Raw genomic sequence first — 14,100 nt, forward strand, 5'->3', positions numbered from 1 at the left:
AAAAAAGTTGTGGTATTTTTATATAATGGGATATTACTTAGCTATAAAGAAAGATAAACTTGAGGCTTTTATAGATAAATGGACACAACTAGAGACCATACTCATAAGTGAAATAAATCAGACCTGCATGTGTAAACACTGTATTGTCTCACTAGTGTAACAACCTGAAAGAGAATAAAAACTAGGAGGGACGATAGATATTGTGAGAGTTAAGGAAACTGCTCAAAAGTAAAGAACAAGTAGGATAAGGGAAAAAAGAAAGAAGGGGAAAATTATGTATATATGTATATACAGGATAGCTAACATAGTTGTACTACTGACTTCTATTGCCTTATTGAAAGGAACAGTTAATGTTTAATTGTTTGATCAATCTTACATGTCTATTTGTTTACCTGAGTAACCACTTTGAAGATATCAATATGTAATACAACAACCATTGTTAATTTCCTATCACCTTGTCTGAAATTCTCTATTGCTTGTATTGTTTTTGTGTTATTTTGTAAATGTGTGTTTGTTAATATGGTTTTGTTCTTTCACCTTTAAAATAGAAATAGAAAGAGTGAAACAAAGGATAAAAGAGAAATGGGCATTAGGAATAAAGGGAGGGGTGGGAAGGATGGTGAGGAAGGAAGACCAAAGGAAAAACAGAATGAGACTGAAAAGAGAGTAAAATGAGGGAGGGTGGCAAAATTTTGAAATGTATAATGTTGCACATACCTGTAATCCTAGCTAGTTGAGAAGTAGATACATGGGACTAGAAAAACTTCTGGACAGCAAAAGAAACAGAGTGTAGAAATAAGCTACAGGATGGGAGAAAGTATTTGCAAGCTATTCATCTGAAAAGGGATTAATATCCAGAATATTTAAAAAACTTCAAAAACTCAAATAGCAAAAATCAAATAATTTAAAAAGGGGTGAATGATCTGAATAGACATTTCTCAAAAGGAAATGTACAAATGGCTAAATATACTAAGTACATGAAAAATGCTCAACATTACTGGCCATCAAGGAAATGCAAATTAAAACCACAGTGAGATATCACTGTTGTGGTTGGTATTTACAAGGGAAAGGATTAATGCAGGACAAAAAGTTTGTAGGATTATTTTATAATATTCACCCAGAAAGTCAAATACAGAAGAATATGGGAGATCTGTCCATGCACTAGAGACCTAAAAAATCCAGCTAAGGGCCTGGATTCCACAGCAGTGTTCTGTGTGAGTCCAGCTGGAGGCCTAGGGCCCATGACAGTGGCTCATGCCAGTCTGTATTAAGGATCTGCACTGCGAAGGCCCAAAGGTCAGTGGTGGACAGGATGAAGGATCTGTGCCATTGGGTTGAGGGATCTGCACTTGAACCAGAAAGCAATGCTTTAAGGATCAGAGCTCCTCAAAAAGAGCCACAGCCATCCTCAGGAACAATGAGGTTCTTGTGCCCCTCTAATGATGAGAACAGCCAAGTTCATATCAGGAGAGCCAGCGCGACAAGCGTCTCCAGGAGAATCAACAGCGCTCCGTCTTCCCTGCTGGGTCTCTTTTATGCTGTCGGCAACAATCCTCAGGTGGGCCTTCCACACTCAGCACCACGCTGACTCAGTTCAGCTGGGTGGTACAAGTTGGCCACCAGTTGTCAATCCACCACAATCACCATACCCCATTCAGAATGGCTGTTATCAAAAAGGCAAAAAAAAAAAAAAAAAGCTGGTTTTAGTAGCCTACACCTATAATCCCAGATATTCAGGAGGCTGAGGCAGGAAAATCACAACTTTGAGGCTAACTTAGTAAGGCCATATCTCAAAAAATAAAAGAGACTGAAGATGTAGTTCAGTGGTAGAGTGCTCCAGGTTTGATCCCAAATACTGAAAAAAAAAAGTCCAAAAAATAGCAAATGTTAGTGAGGATATAAAGAAAAAGGAACCCTTAAACATATTTGCTGGGAATGTAAACAGCCATCATTGATCAGAAATCAATATGGAGTTTCCTGAAGATCTGTGTGATCTACCAATCCTGTTTTTATGTATATATCCAAAGAAAATGAAATCAACATACCACAGAGGTACCTGTACTCTTATGTTTATTCCAGCACTATTCAAGATATGGAATCAAATGAAGTAGCCACTGAAAGATGAATGCATAAAGAAAATTAGGTATATGAGTATAATATAATATTGATCAGCCACACAATAAAATAAAATGTTATTCAGCACAGAACAGATGGAACTAGAGGACATCATGTTAAATGTAATAAAGCAGATGCAGAAAAACAAACACCATATGTTCTCTGTCATGTGGAAGCTAAAAATTTTGATCTGAAGCTAAAAATTTTGACCAGAAGCTGGAAAAGGTAGAGGAGAAGGAGTAAAGGGAGTCTGGATAACAAGTACCAAAATATAGTTAGATGGGAAGAGTAAGTTCTAGGGCACAAAGGGTGACTATAATTCATAATAACCTGTTATATATTTTATGATAAATGAAAAGAGAAGAATTGAAAGGCTTCAAACATGAAGAAATGATAAGATAGAAATGTTAATTATCCTGGTCTGATCATTATACACTGTATACATGTATTGATATTCCACATTATAGCTCCAAAATATGTGTGATTATATTAATTAAAAAGAAAAAAGAATAATAAAATAAATATCAATTTAAAAAACCCAAGAGAGAAATGTAACACTGGTCCAGAAGCACTGAGCCAAGCAGAGTCAGCCCCCGCCATTACTCCAGGAACTGGAAAGATAGAGGCAAGTCTCGTCTTTTCCAGCTCGGCAGAGGGAGGGGGGTTAGAAAGTAAGACAGGCAACAAAGAGGTGGGGCACAAGGGTCAACCAGCCTAGTCCTGGAGGTTGGCCTTATCCCTTCCACCAACGGTGGGCCTGCAGCAGCCTGGAGAGGCAGCATGTCAGGAACTTTCTGTGCCTCACAGCTTCTCATGTGCACAGCTTAACAAGAACACTGCCCTGTAGCTTCTGAGCCAGGGATTGCAGGATTTGTGAAGTTTTGTTTTGTCTTTCAGTGGCTTTGTCCCCATGTGATTCATTAGTTGACCTGTTGCTTCTTAGAGCTGCAAGGAGCCTGGTAGTTCAGGCCATTAAGTCCCTTCAGTGGACTTAATTCATGGCCTGACATCACAAGCCTAACAACATAATCCATTTGTCCTGATTTGATTTTTTCTTTTCAAGAGCCTTGCTTGGCAGCTAGGTTTTCTCATTATGACATGATTCATCCATGTGGTAATTTCCATTAGAATTAGTATCTCAGATGTGATTCATCTTTGCAGATATTAAGCTGCACACATCTCTTACAGAGAGGCCTGTTACATTCACAAACAGGAAATTTCTGTGATATGCCGCTTCATTCATTTTTAGTTTTGCTCTGTACCAGATTCTGACCTAAGGGCTTTGGAGAATGGAGAGATGAGTAGGCCCTTTGCTGTGCCCTCTGTAGCTCCCATTCTAAAAGGAGTTGACATGGACATAAGTGCATATAGGATTTTTCTGAGAAGTACAATCTCAGATTAAAGGTAACTATGTCTCTTTAAAGTCCAAGGTAGTGGTTCTCAAATTTTAAAGGATTCACAGTCACCTGGAAGTCAGCCTAAACACAAATTGCTCAGTTCTAGTCCTAGAGTCTTTGATGCAGTAGATTGGGGATGGGGCCCAAGAATTTGCATTTCTATGTTTCTGGTTGATGTTACTGCTAGTGATCTGGAGCCCTCGCTTTGAACACCGTGGCTGTAAGATTCCAATTATTTCTCCATTGCTTGCTTCCTCCGCTGCCTACAGTATGCTAAGCCGTGTGCTCTGTGCTAGGGACAAAATGTTGAATTAAGATATGGCTCCTGCACCTGTGAGCACTCATAGTCTGGAATAAGAATAAACAGTGATTTCCGTATTTTATAGGAAGTGCCGCTATAGGGTTTTATACTAATACAGGAAATAACATGATTGCTTCTTCTGGAGCCCAGGGAAGGCTACACAGAGCAGGCAAAATTTTAATGAAAGGGTAAAATGCGAATTAGAAGAAACTGTGTGGAGGACATTTGTAGCTGTGAAATCCCAGATTCTCACCTGGGCTACGATACCCTCTCACATTCGTTCTTAAATGTTTCCTGCAATTCGAAAGGTTTGGCTTACTTCCTTAGAAGCCAGTGGCACAGCTCTGGTTAACTGGCCTGGGCCAAGCAAAGCCTTTATTTTTGGCTCTTTGGAGTTGTGTTTGGTCAGTGTCTCGCTCATGGTCTGAATACTCTCAGTAGAATGGAATTCTCCACACAGACAGTGGAATGGAATGTGGAATCAAGAGCAGAGGAAATGCAGCCTGCTGCCAAAATCCTGCTCCCCATCCCTGCCACTAGGTCTCCAAACTGCCACAGCTGTCACCCCCCTCCAGCAGCTTTCTGTTTTTGTTGACTGTGAGGAAATTTGGTGGTTCTTCTATGATTGCCTGCTGTTTACGCACAGCAACCCATCCAAATCGAACTTACATCATCTTCAGCCTTCTGAAACACTGCTTCTAGGTTTCAGACATTAGGAGAGGGAAATATGAGAGCAGTAAAAAGGAGCTCCAAACCGCTGCACAAAGCTCTTACACTTTATGCCAGGAGGGAGGCCCCTACCTTGTTACCTACCTATTCACTCACAGTTAATAAAGTGTTAGGATAAATGTGTTTGTTTTTCTAGCACAAGGTACCTTTGAAAATCACATGATGGGAAGGGTGAGGGTGCTATTAGAAGTAGATATAATCACTAGCGAGAAGTGACAGCTGATACTGAAGAACACTAATAAGAGGGAGGGGAACAGAACCTAACTGTATTAGAGAATAATGATGATCTCACTTTTGGATCATCAGCGATTGGGCTTGGCAGAATGTATGTGCACAGTAAATGTGATTGTTTGTTGAATGAATGAATGAACGAACCCATTGCTCTTTAACAAGCTTGGCCACCGTGTCATGACATGTTGATTTCATCTCAAAAATGATATTGGCCCACATAGAGCAGTGGTCTGTCTTCTTCTTTTTTTGTTTTCTTTTTGAGAAAGGGTCTTGCTGTGCAGTTCAGGCTGGCCTTAAACTCATTTTGTAGCCCAGTCTGGCCTCAAACTTTCAGCAGTCCTCCTGTCTGTCTCCCGAGTCTGGGATTACAGGCATGTGCCACCACGCCGGGCTGGTAGGCTGTCTTCTTTTCAACATCTTCTACTACCACATTAATCAACTGAGATAAAGTTTAAAATTTTTTTACTTTTTAATTTAAAACTGTAAATCTCCACATAAATATTTATTTGGTCAGAATGTAACTACGCTGGGCATGGTGGCACACACCTATAACCCCATCACTCAGGAGGCCAAGGCAGGAGGATTGCCCGTGAATTTAAGGCCAGGCTGGGCTGCATAAGTGAGTTCAAGGCCAGTCTTAACTGCATAGTGAGACCCAGTCTCAAGAAAATAAGAAGAAAAAGGAGGAGGAGGAGGAGGAGCACTTAATTACTCTCAAAAGTAACTTAAGGTGACTGTGAAAGGAATTAATGATGAATGAAAACAATAACAATAGCAGTGTAAACATCGTTTAAACCTCTTGCCAAATAATGTGATCCTGAATTCCACTGTTGAACTCTGGGGCTGACAAGGGTCACATGACGGATAAAACTGGCCTACAGAGCTGGAGAAATGTGGGCTTTAATCCTGGCTTAGCCTCTTACTAACTGTGTAAGGCTGACTGTATTTTTTTTTTTAATTTTAAAAATAAAAGGAAAACATTAATAGACAGACAACCTTTTACAAAATACCAAAAGAACAGTACAGACAATACAGAGTTACAAACAAAGTGGTAGGAAATTGACAATGCTTGTTGTATTACATATTGATATCTTCAAAGTGGTTTCTCATTGTATTTCTTTACCTCTATAAGATTACTTTCCCTTCTGCAAAGTCAAATTGACCTCATAGGGTTAGTGCTTGGAGTCAGTTGTTATGTAATTAATTACTCAGCCTTGTGCCCAACACATCATTTTGACAGTCATTGTGGGGACTTTTTATAACAATCATTTATTTAGCCCATGAGCGACTGAATGATTCTCCTAGTCAGTATCAAATGAGCTCTGCTGGGCTCTCGTGCGTCTGTGGTGATGGCTGAGCTGGCAATCAGAGGCTCTCGGGCAGCCTTGTGTGTGTCTGCCTGTAGGTAAGCTATCAGCCAAGGTGACAGGAGTGAGCAGGCCGAAGTCTCTCGTCCTCCAGCAGGCTAGCTCAGACGTCTTCATGGTCATTGCTGCAGAGTCCCCAAAGCAATGGGAGAGCCAGCTCCAGTGCACAAATATTTTTCAGGGCTCTGCTTGCATCACCTTTGCTAAATTCCTATTGCCTAATCAATCACTAACCTAGCCAGAGTTAATAAAAAGAAGTACTATGTGGCATTTTTGTAGTCACCTACAATCATCACTTGTCACCATCATTGTCAGACTATTTCTTGACCATTTACTAAGTGCCAGATGTTCTAATCACAGCATCTTTATCAAAGCTTGTAATTCTACTCACAACCTTGAGGCGGGTACTTTTGTATCTCCATACTTGAGAAAAGGAAACTGAAGCAGAGAATGACAAAGCCCAGGAAGGTTACCCAGGTGGCAAGTGGGAGCTAGGATTCAAAGTGATACTCTAGAGCCACAGTTATAATGACTGTTCTATAACGTCTTTTCTTCCCACTCTATGTGGGATATATTCCATGCTTTCTTCCTTTTTATAAGTGGGTGATCTGGTAGGAAAATTAACCTGATTTTAACATGTTCCCTAACCATCATCATCTACCACCACTTTCTGCACACTTCAGCATTTTTCCAGAACTGGTATGACTGAGATACGTTAACCTGAATGAGTGACTTGATAAAGACTTGTGGTGCCTTTCTGGTTTCTTGTGGTAGGGGTGTTAGCAATGATAGTGCAGCTCAGAGTTTCATTCTTAGAACTCTTCATCTTCTATTTCTTCAAACAAGTTTGAGAACCTAGAAACAAGTGGCTGACAGCAATTTGCACTAATTACTTTATATAAACATAGCATTTATATATGTAGTTTCTTGGAAGGGAATTGCACCATCTTTTGAGAGCAGAGATTATGGTTTCCCTCTTATCCTCAGCAATCAGCACAGACAAGAACACATACTGGAGTAGCTCAGAACATGTGTATGTACACATCTATCTATCTATATACATATATATAGCTATACATATATACATATCCATATCTCATTACAAGGTTCACGAACACATATACCAGTTAAAAATCAGATATTGGCCCATTACGACTACTAGAGAGTTATGAGGACTGGCATCGATGGTGAGCTCATGTCCCGTTTGGCACTATGCAGGAATGTTCAGTGCTACCAGATTGTTCTAGTTTTCGGAGGGGCTGTAACTTCAGATGTGTATATAAAATTTCTTGACTTTAAAACATTATGTATCATATAAAACCAGTCTGTCGGTTAAATCTGGCTTGTGGCCATCAATTTGCGACCTCCCTATACCAATAGTGCTTGTTGGCATTTCTGTAGTGTGTCATAACTGCCCTGAAGGTCAGATTGGAAGGAGAGATGCAGAATAAGGTAGAGATAGAACCAGGAGATGGTAAGCTAGAAAGACTTCAACAAGGATGGCGGTCGTGTATCTCAGACATTCCACAGAGTTCAAAGGGGAATAAGAAAATGCCATTAGATTAGAACAAATGATTTGGTAGTTTTCATCTAAAGGCTAAGTGTTCTTTTCAAAAGTAATCCGTGGTCAAATAATATGAGAAATACTTGAACACTAAGTTAAACAAAATAAAATCAGTATTTTTTACTCTAAACCTTCCACCTGTCTTTAATGTCCTGTTATACAACATGAGTCTCCAAAATAGGTGCATTTGTTGTTTTTCAAGCTTACGTGATTGTGGAGTCCATAGGTCATACAGTCCTTGTAGTTCTGATGTTTCCAGAAGAATACCTTGGACAAGCTGGTAAGTGACCAAGTGAGCCACTGGAGTCTCTAAAGGCACAACGTAGGAAATAGAATCATAAAGGAATGAGCAGGCCACGGGTGTGAGTGGAACAGCTTGGCCAGTAAAGGAAGTAGACAGCCCATTAGTAATTAGGAGCTGTCTGGATGGTAATCTTTTTATATAGAACCTTTGCAAGATCATTCTACTACTAAAAACTGAACAAGTCTCAGGGGTGACTCACCTCTGATGTGTTGAAGCTCTTTGCTTTAACAGTCAGGGCTCTCCTGTACCAGGCTGTCTGCCCTTCCTCACTGCCCAGAGACTCCCCTCCCTCACTGTCTGCTTCAGATGCCCTGCTCTACTGTGTCTTAAGACATGCTGCATTTGCAGCCTCTTCACTGGTTTCTATCATGAGTTACCTCCCCCACCCGTGCTTGGTAGAGCCATGTGGCTTTCCAAGGCTTAGACCTAACTCTGCTTTCCCTAGTAAGCCTTTCATGGGGGATTGTTTTCCCTGAACTTCTTAGAGACTTTCCTTCCAAAGGCCTTCCATGAGACTTAGTGTGTTGGGGATTCCATGCATGATTTAAAGCTAAGTGAAGAAAACTGTGTCATGATCTGTACAGCCCTCTACCCACATTCACCTTCACAATACAGCCAGGTAAAGTGAGGGTGATACTGTCCAAGAACACAAAAAAGCACAGGGGTAACTCCATTATACTGAATGTCATAGACCATGCTCTGTGCCATCCGTTGAGAGTAGAGGAGAGCATTCTTTCCCATGAACTTACCCAATAGTAAGGGCCCTGAGACTGAGCACATTACATGTGTTGTCCTAGTGCATTCCACAGTCTCCTAAGCCCCGTTTACAGAAAAGGAACTCTTTCAAGACATTCAAGTTATTTGCTCTTGTCAACGACTGGCTGTCCAATTGGTCAAGGCAGAGCCAGGTATACAAACCCGTATACCTGGCCCCAAAGCCTGTACTGTGTTCCAGCACATGATCCACATGGCTACAGTGGCCACCAGAAATTTAATGACAGAGAATAGAGCTAATAATTCACAGTCTGTCTCCTAGTGCCAATGATATACCACCAGGCAGAAGAAAGCAGGGGGGAAAAAAGCTAGTTAGCATCAACACAGTTTGACAATAATGGAGGTTCTGAGTACTTTGCAGGGTTTCACAGGGACTTAGCAGAGCTCAGCAGGGGTCTTCTTAAGACCTGTGGTGACAGTGAAATTTGGGATGTCCAACAGCATAGGGCATATGAATGGCTTAGAGGGTGTGCATGTGTCTTCCCTTTCCTGGATACTGATTGATGTCACCAAAGATGGTGACCTCCTTTGCTACCCTGCAATATTCTTTGCTATTCTGATTGAGAGGTCTGTGGGAGGAGAAGCTAATTTGTTCACACTTGACATAGTGGCTTTCCACAAACACATAGTAATCATTGGTTGATTTGGTGAATAATGACAAGTCAGCCAAGGCAAGGTGCTCATTGTGGCATGGTGGAGACCACACAATGGGATAAACCTCTGTTCCACCATCAAAGAACTAGATTACCACACACTGGTGTTACATTTCTTCCCTGTCGTTCACAACTATCTGGAAGACTGGCTCTCCAGAATACTCGATAGAACCCAAAACCTACAAATGTCAGGCCTCAGCTTCCAAATTAGACTGTGAGATCTTGCAGTATGAAAGGCATGTGCTATTCTTTACATTGCCTCACATCTTTGGATATAGTACCTAGCACAAAGCAGCATCTATATTATGCATGTTCAGCAACTGTATTAAAAAAGACAGGGGAAAGAAAATAAATCAATAAAAAGTAAAAAGGACAGCGGACATAGTTGGGAACCTGTCCTAATAATCCAGTCTTATTGTGATCATTCTTGGTGAATTCAAGTGATAAAGATTAATCAGCACAGTGACAAAGGTAGGAGAGATGCTGTCAACTCACTGAATGTAGGTGAGAGAGGAGTAAGAGAAAAAACCATTCAGAGGTTTTGATCTCAGCTGATAGATTGGATTATGCCGAAGAGAAAAGTGCTGGAATCTTCCTTTCCCCATGGCCCTCTTGCCTTCACTTCAGGTAGAATGTGGGGCACAGATTCCCTGTGAATATCAAGCTGAAGTGTTTCATACAAGCAAACAGACATGGGACATTCAAAAGAGTCCAAAAGGCTAAGAAAAAAAGGTTTGCTTTATCTCTCTGAAGAACTTTGTTCCTCTGTGGAAGAGGACACATTTGAGCTGAACGTATTTTTGGTTGGTACAACTTTAAGTGTTCTGTTTGATAGCAGCGTTGTTTGAATGGCCTATTTCATAACTACACATAGCTTTTCCAAATAAATGGTGTCTGTAGAATGTTCAGGTTAATGCATGAGTCCAGTGCTGAAGAGTGTTTGCGCTTACAGCGACTGAACCTTCTTTCTTAATAAGTCATCTTGGCATTTTGTCAACAAGTTAATTTGCTTTTCTAAGAAACTAGATTAATACTTCCTGTGCTTTGTGCTATTCACAGATCTACAGTACAGTGAGAAGAGAAGAAGCAGAAAAGACAGTTGGATCTCTTCTCCATTTCTTCACAAAGCTCCTAGCCCCTGAGACGGGCCATGGAAGGATTAGCATTGGTCCGTGCTTAAAGCAGTGTGTCCGAGACACTGTATGCGAGTATCGCACCACCCTCCAGAGGACTTCCATATCTCAGTACGTCACTGGTTCTCTCCTAGAGGCAACCACATCTTTAGGAGCAAGAAGTGGTCTTCTAAATACTTTTGGAGGATCCACTGGACGAACGATGCTGAAAGGTAATATTCAAAATGCCATTTGTAACTTTTGCCTTTGCCTTAGAGAAGGATCTAAATTAACATTATGCATCTCCTGATGGAAAATAGAGTTCATGTATCAACCACTTGAAGTAAAAACAACTACTGTGAAATAATATAAAAGATAGTCCCTATTAAAATACTTTTAGAGAATAAACATTCCAAATAGTAACCATTAAAATTTTGAAGTTCCTTTTTAAAAAGAAATAAATAGTTAAACTACCATCCATAATTTTTTTTAAAAAAGTATTCAGGCAAGTGGTTTCTCTTAGTGGTATTCATGACAGATGTTAGTACCATAACAAGGTACTAATAAACAAGTATGGTCATGTGGTAACATTGAAAACCACCAGTGGTTGGGAACAGGGTGAAATATAGGTCCCTTTCAAACTCATAATCATTACGTTCCTACTGACCAGGAAAGCTAAGGACCACCTTCCCATGAATCCCATCTTAAAGGACAACATAAGCAGGCATAGTCCTGAATGTGAAAAATAGTGCTTAAATATGAAAAGCAATGGAAAATAGGGTCCTGCAGCATTTAAACTTCTCGTCAGTAGCAGACAGGAAGGTCAGAAATGGTAGTGCGTCAAACAACCTTGGAGACTTGTTCACTGGACAGCTGTCACAAGCCACTTGGCTGTCTTTCCCGGCAGGAAGCTACCAGCCAGACAGGGATGATGCAGAGATGCATTCCACTGCCTGGGGGCCGCCAAGAGCTCCAGCTGATATCTGGCAATTTTTTTTCAAGGAGAGAAGCTATTGTCCCACCACAGTGAGCCCTGATCCCAGAGTCAGCAGGCCAGTGACCTTCCTCCTTGATGCTCAGCCTTCCCCATGCCACCCATACACGTGCCAGCAGACCTAAGAGGAATGCCACCACCTCCATCTGTACTGTGTTGGGTGCCATGTTGGTTTGTTTCCTCAAATCACCTTAACTTCTGGGGATTTTTTTTTTTTAATGATGAATGAAGAAAACCATACAAAGTGGGAACACTAATCTAAGAGACTAACGGGGAAAAACTTGATTTCATCCATTTAATATGCAAACTTTTGAGCTCCTATTTGTCTCTGTGTGCTAAGAAAAGAAAAATATAATTCCTGCCCCCAGGACCTTATATTCTCTAGGTGATAAGCAGGTTTCCTTATAAAGAGAATTCAAGGTTTCTCCACTCTGCTGTGGCCCCCAGAGAATGGCAGGTTTGCATTCTCTCTCAGTGCTGTTCCAAGGAAGCTGAGCTGAGACTGTTAGCATGTGAAATTAGTATTGCTTAAGTGCCTGTGACTATATGCCAGGACCTCATCCTGGGAGCTCAGCAACCTGGCTTATCAGATACCCACTAGAGACAACAGTGTTCAGGTATTATGGGAGACCCTGCTGAAGTATTAGGTCAATTTAAGCCACTTATGAGAAAGCAGATTTGCATGCACCAAGTAATCAAAAGATACTGTGAAACTGCAAAGAGTTAAATGTCAAATATTGTGGAAGTGGTCATAAGTGTTCAGAGTTTGGAGAAGGAGTTAATGTTTTATATGATAAATGGCTTGTTTTGAAAAGTGAGGCTTCAAATAGACAAAAGTCCATACAAACTACTTAGTTTCTTCTCCATGAATTTGCTAAGGGACAGATCTCTAAGCTCCCCAACCAGAGTAGGCATGCCTGTAGTGTTCTACAGATGTGTGGGGAGAAAGGAGATTCTTAGACCCTGTTTTTGTTCCCTAGTAGCAGCTTATTCATGGTTGCTGTTTTCCCGTCCCTGTTCGGAATAGAGACTCATAGACTGACATTCACAGCTGAGAAACTCACCCACCATCATGTAGTGTATGATATTTCAGTTAGCATTTTAAGCAAGAGTTGAGGGTTTTCTTTAACATTCGTTTTTAGCTCTTTAGTCATTTCGAATGACTCTCTCTAAGTTATTCCTTCTGAGTAATCCAGTTGGCTCATTGTCTTCTCTGGGTTTATTTCTGCAACTTCCGCTTTGCTTTCTTAGAAACCATTTTCAACTTCTGCACCCTCTTCTGACTTCAGTGACTTCTTCAAAGTCTTTTTTGTTTCCCAGTTAAGCATATCTTCTTCAACATGCAATGGGAAAAAATATATTTAGAAATACCCTACAGTTTAAAAAAAAATCATAAATAGGTGAGGCAATGTGTATGCTCACTAGCTTGATTGAGCCATCTCACAATGTAGATATGCTTCATAACATATTGCACACAATAAATATATATAATTTTTAAAAATTAAATGTTTGAAAAACCAAATGGATCTTCCAAGTCACAAGATATTGACAGAATCCATGCAATCACCATATTGGCTTGTGGGTTTTGAACACTTATGACCATGTGCCTGTATCCTCCACCAGGGGGTCTGAAGGAGGTACTGGCTGCAGTGATTCGTCTGACTTCTATTACTGTTTAGTATATGCCTTTTGGCATAAATTTGATTTACAGCTTTCAGCTCTGAATTGCTAATGAAAATCTGGGAGGAGTTTCTAGTACACAATTTCCAGTGAATTGTGAATTGTATTCTAGAAGTTCATTTCTCAGGAGTTGTTTGGAACTTAGAACACTTGCCTGGAGAAACAGTATTATCAGTGAATTGGTTCCCAGACTCTAATCTTTAAAAATCTCTTTAACCCATAACACAGTTAAAATTTACATACTTCTCGTAAAATGAAGAAACAGTTCTATTGAGATGCAGAGCATCTGCCTCCAAGAGAAAAGCAGTACAAGTGTGTTAAAAGATACTTTTTGTTGCAAAGAAATAATTTTAATTGAAGGAGAGTTAATATAAAACTTTAATGGTGACTGCAAAGAACTTTTAGCCCCTTTGAAGATTTTGGATGTTAGTAGCTGTAGTTCTTTGTTATAGTTAATTATACTCTTAAATTCATACTGTGTGAAAGAATCAGAAAATTACCCCAAGTATCTTTTTTTTCCTTTTTAAAAAGGGGATGCTTATAAATGGGAAGAAGGAGACAACACATGACTTTCAAACTTTTTCCCAGAGAGAAAGGGAAAGGAAGAGGTCAAAACAATGACTTCTGTGGGAGAAATCATGTTTGAAGTCCATTAAATGGATTTGGGAAGGTAGGCAAAGGAGGAAGAGAAAGATAAATGCTTATGAGTCTGCTTATATAAAGCACTTATAATAGGAGAAGTCATGGAGACAGAAAGAGGGGTGTAAAAAGCTAAGATAAAGAGGAGATGGGAGTTAGTATTGAAGGATATGAAGTTTCCATTTTGCAGGATGAGCGTTCTGGAGGTAGACGATACAACCATGTGCATGTCTGTAATAT

General features: G+C 40.2%; 1 protein-coding gene across 3 annotated transcripts in view; it reads left to right on the forward strand.

The window, feature by feature from the left end:
* Window positions 1-14,100, forward strand: part of Plce1 (phospholipase C, epsilon 1) — a 269,999-nt gene that overhangs the window by 80,156 nt on the left and 175,743 nt on the right. For all 3 annotated transcript variants that reach the window (XM_005407528.2, XM_013506159.1, XM_013506160.1), the window contains exon 2: window positions 10,495-10,780. In XM_005407528.2, the coding sequence (XP_005407585.2) occupies window positions 10,495-10,780 (286 nt within the window). The remainder of the gene's footprint in view (window positions 1-10,494; window positions 10,781-14,100) is intronic.

This window comes from Chinchilla lanigera, unplaced genomic scaffold (assembly GCF_000276665.1).
Source record: "Chinchilla lanigera isolate Chin_1 unplaced genomic scaffold, ChiLan1.0 scaffold00106, whole genome shotgun sequence".
In the NCBI taxonomy this organism is placed as follows: domain Eukaryota; kingdom Metazoa; phylum Chordata; class Mammalia; order Rodentia; family Chinchillidae; genus Chinchilla; species Chinchilla lanigera.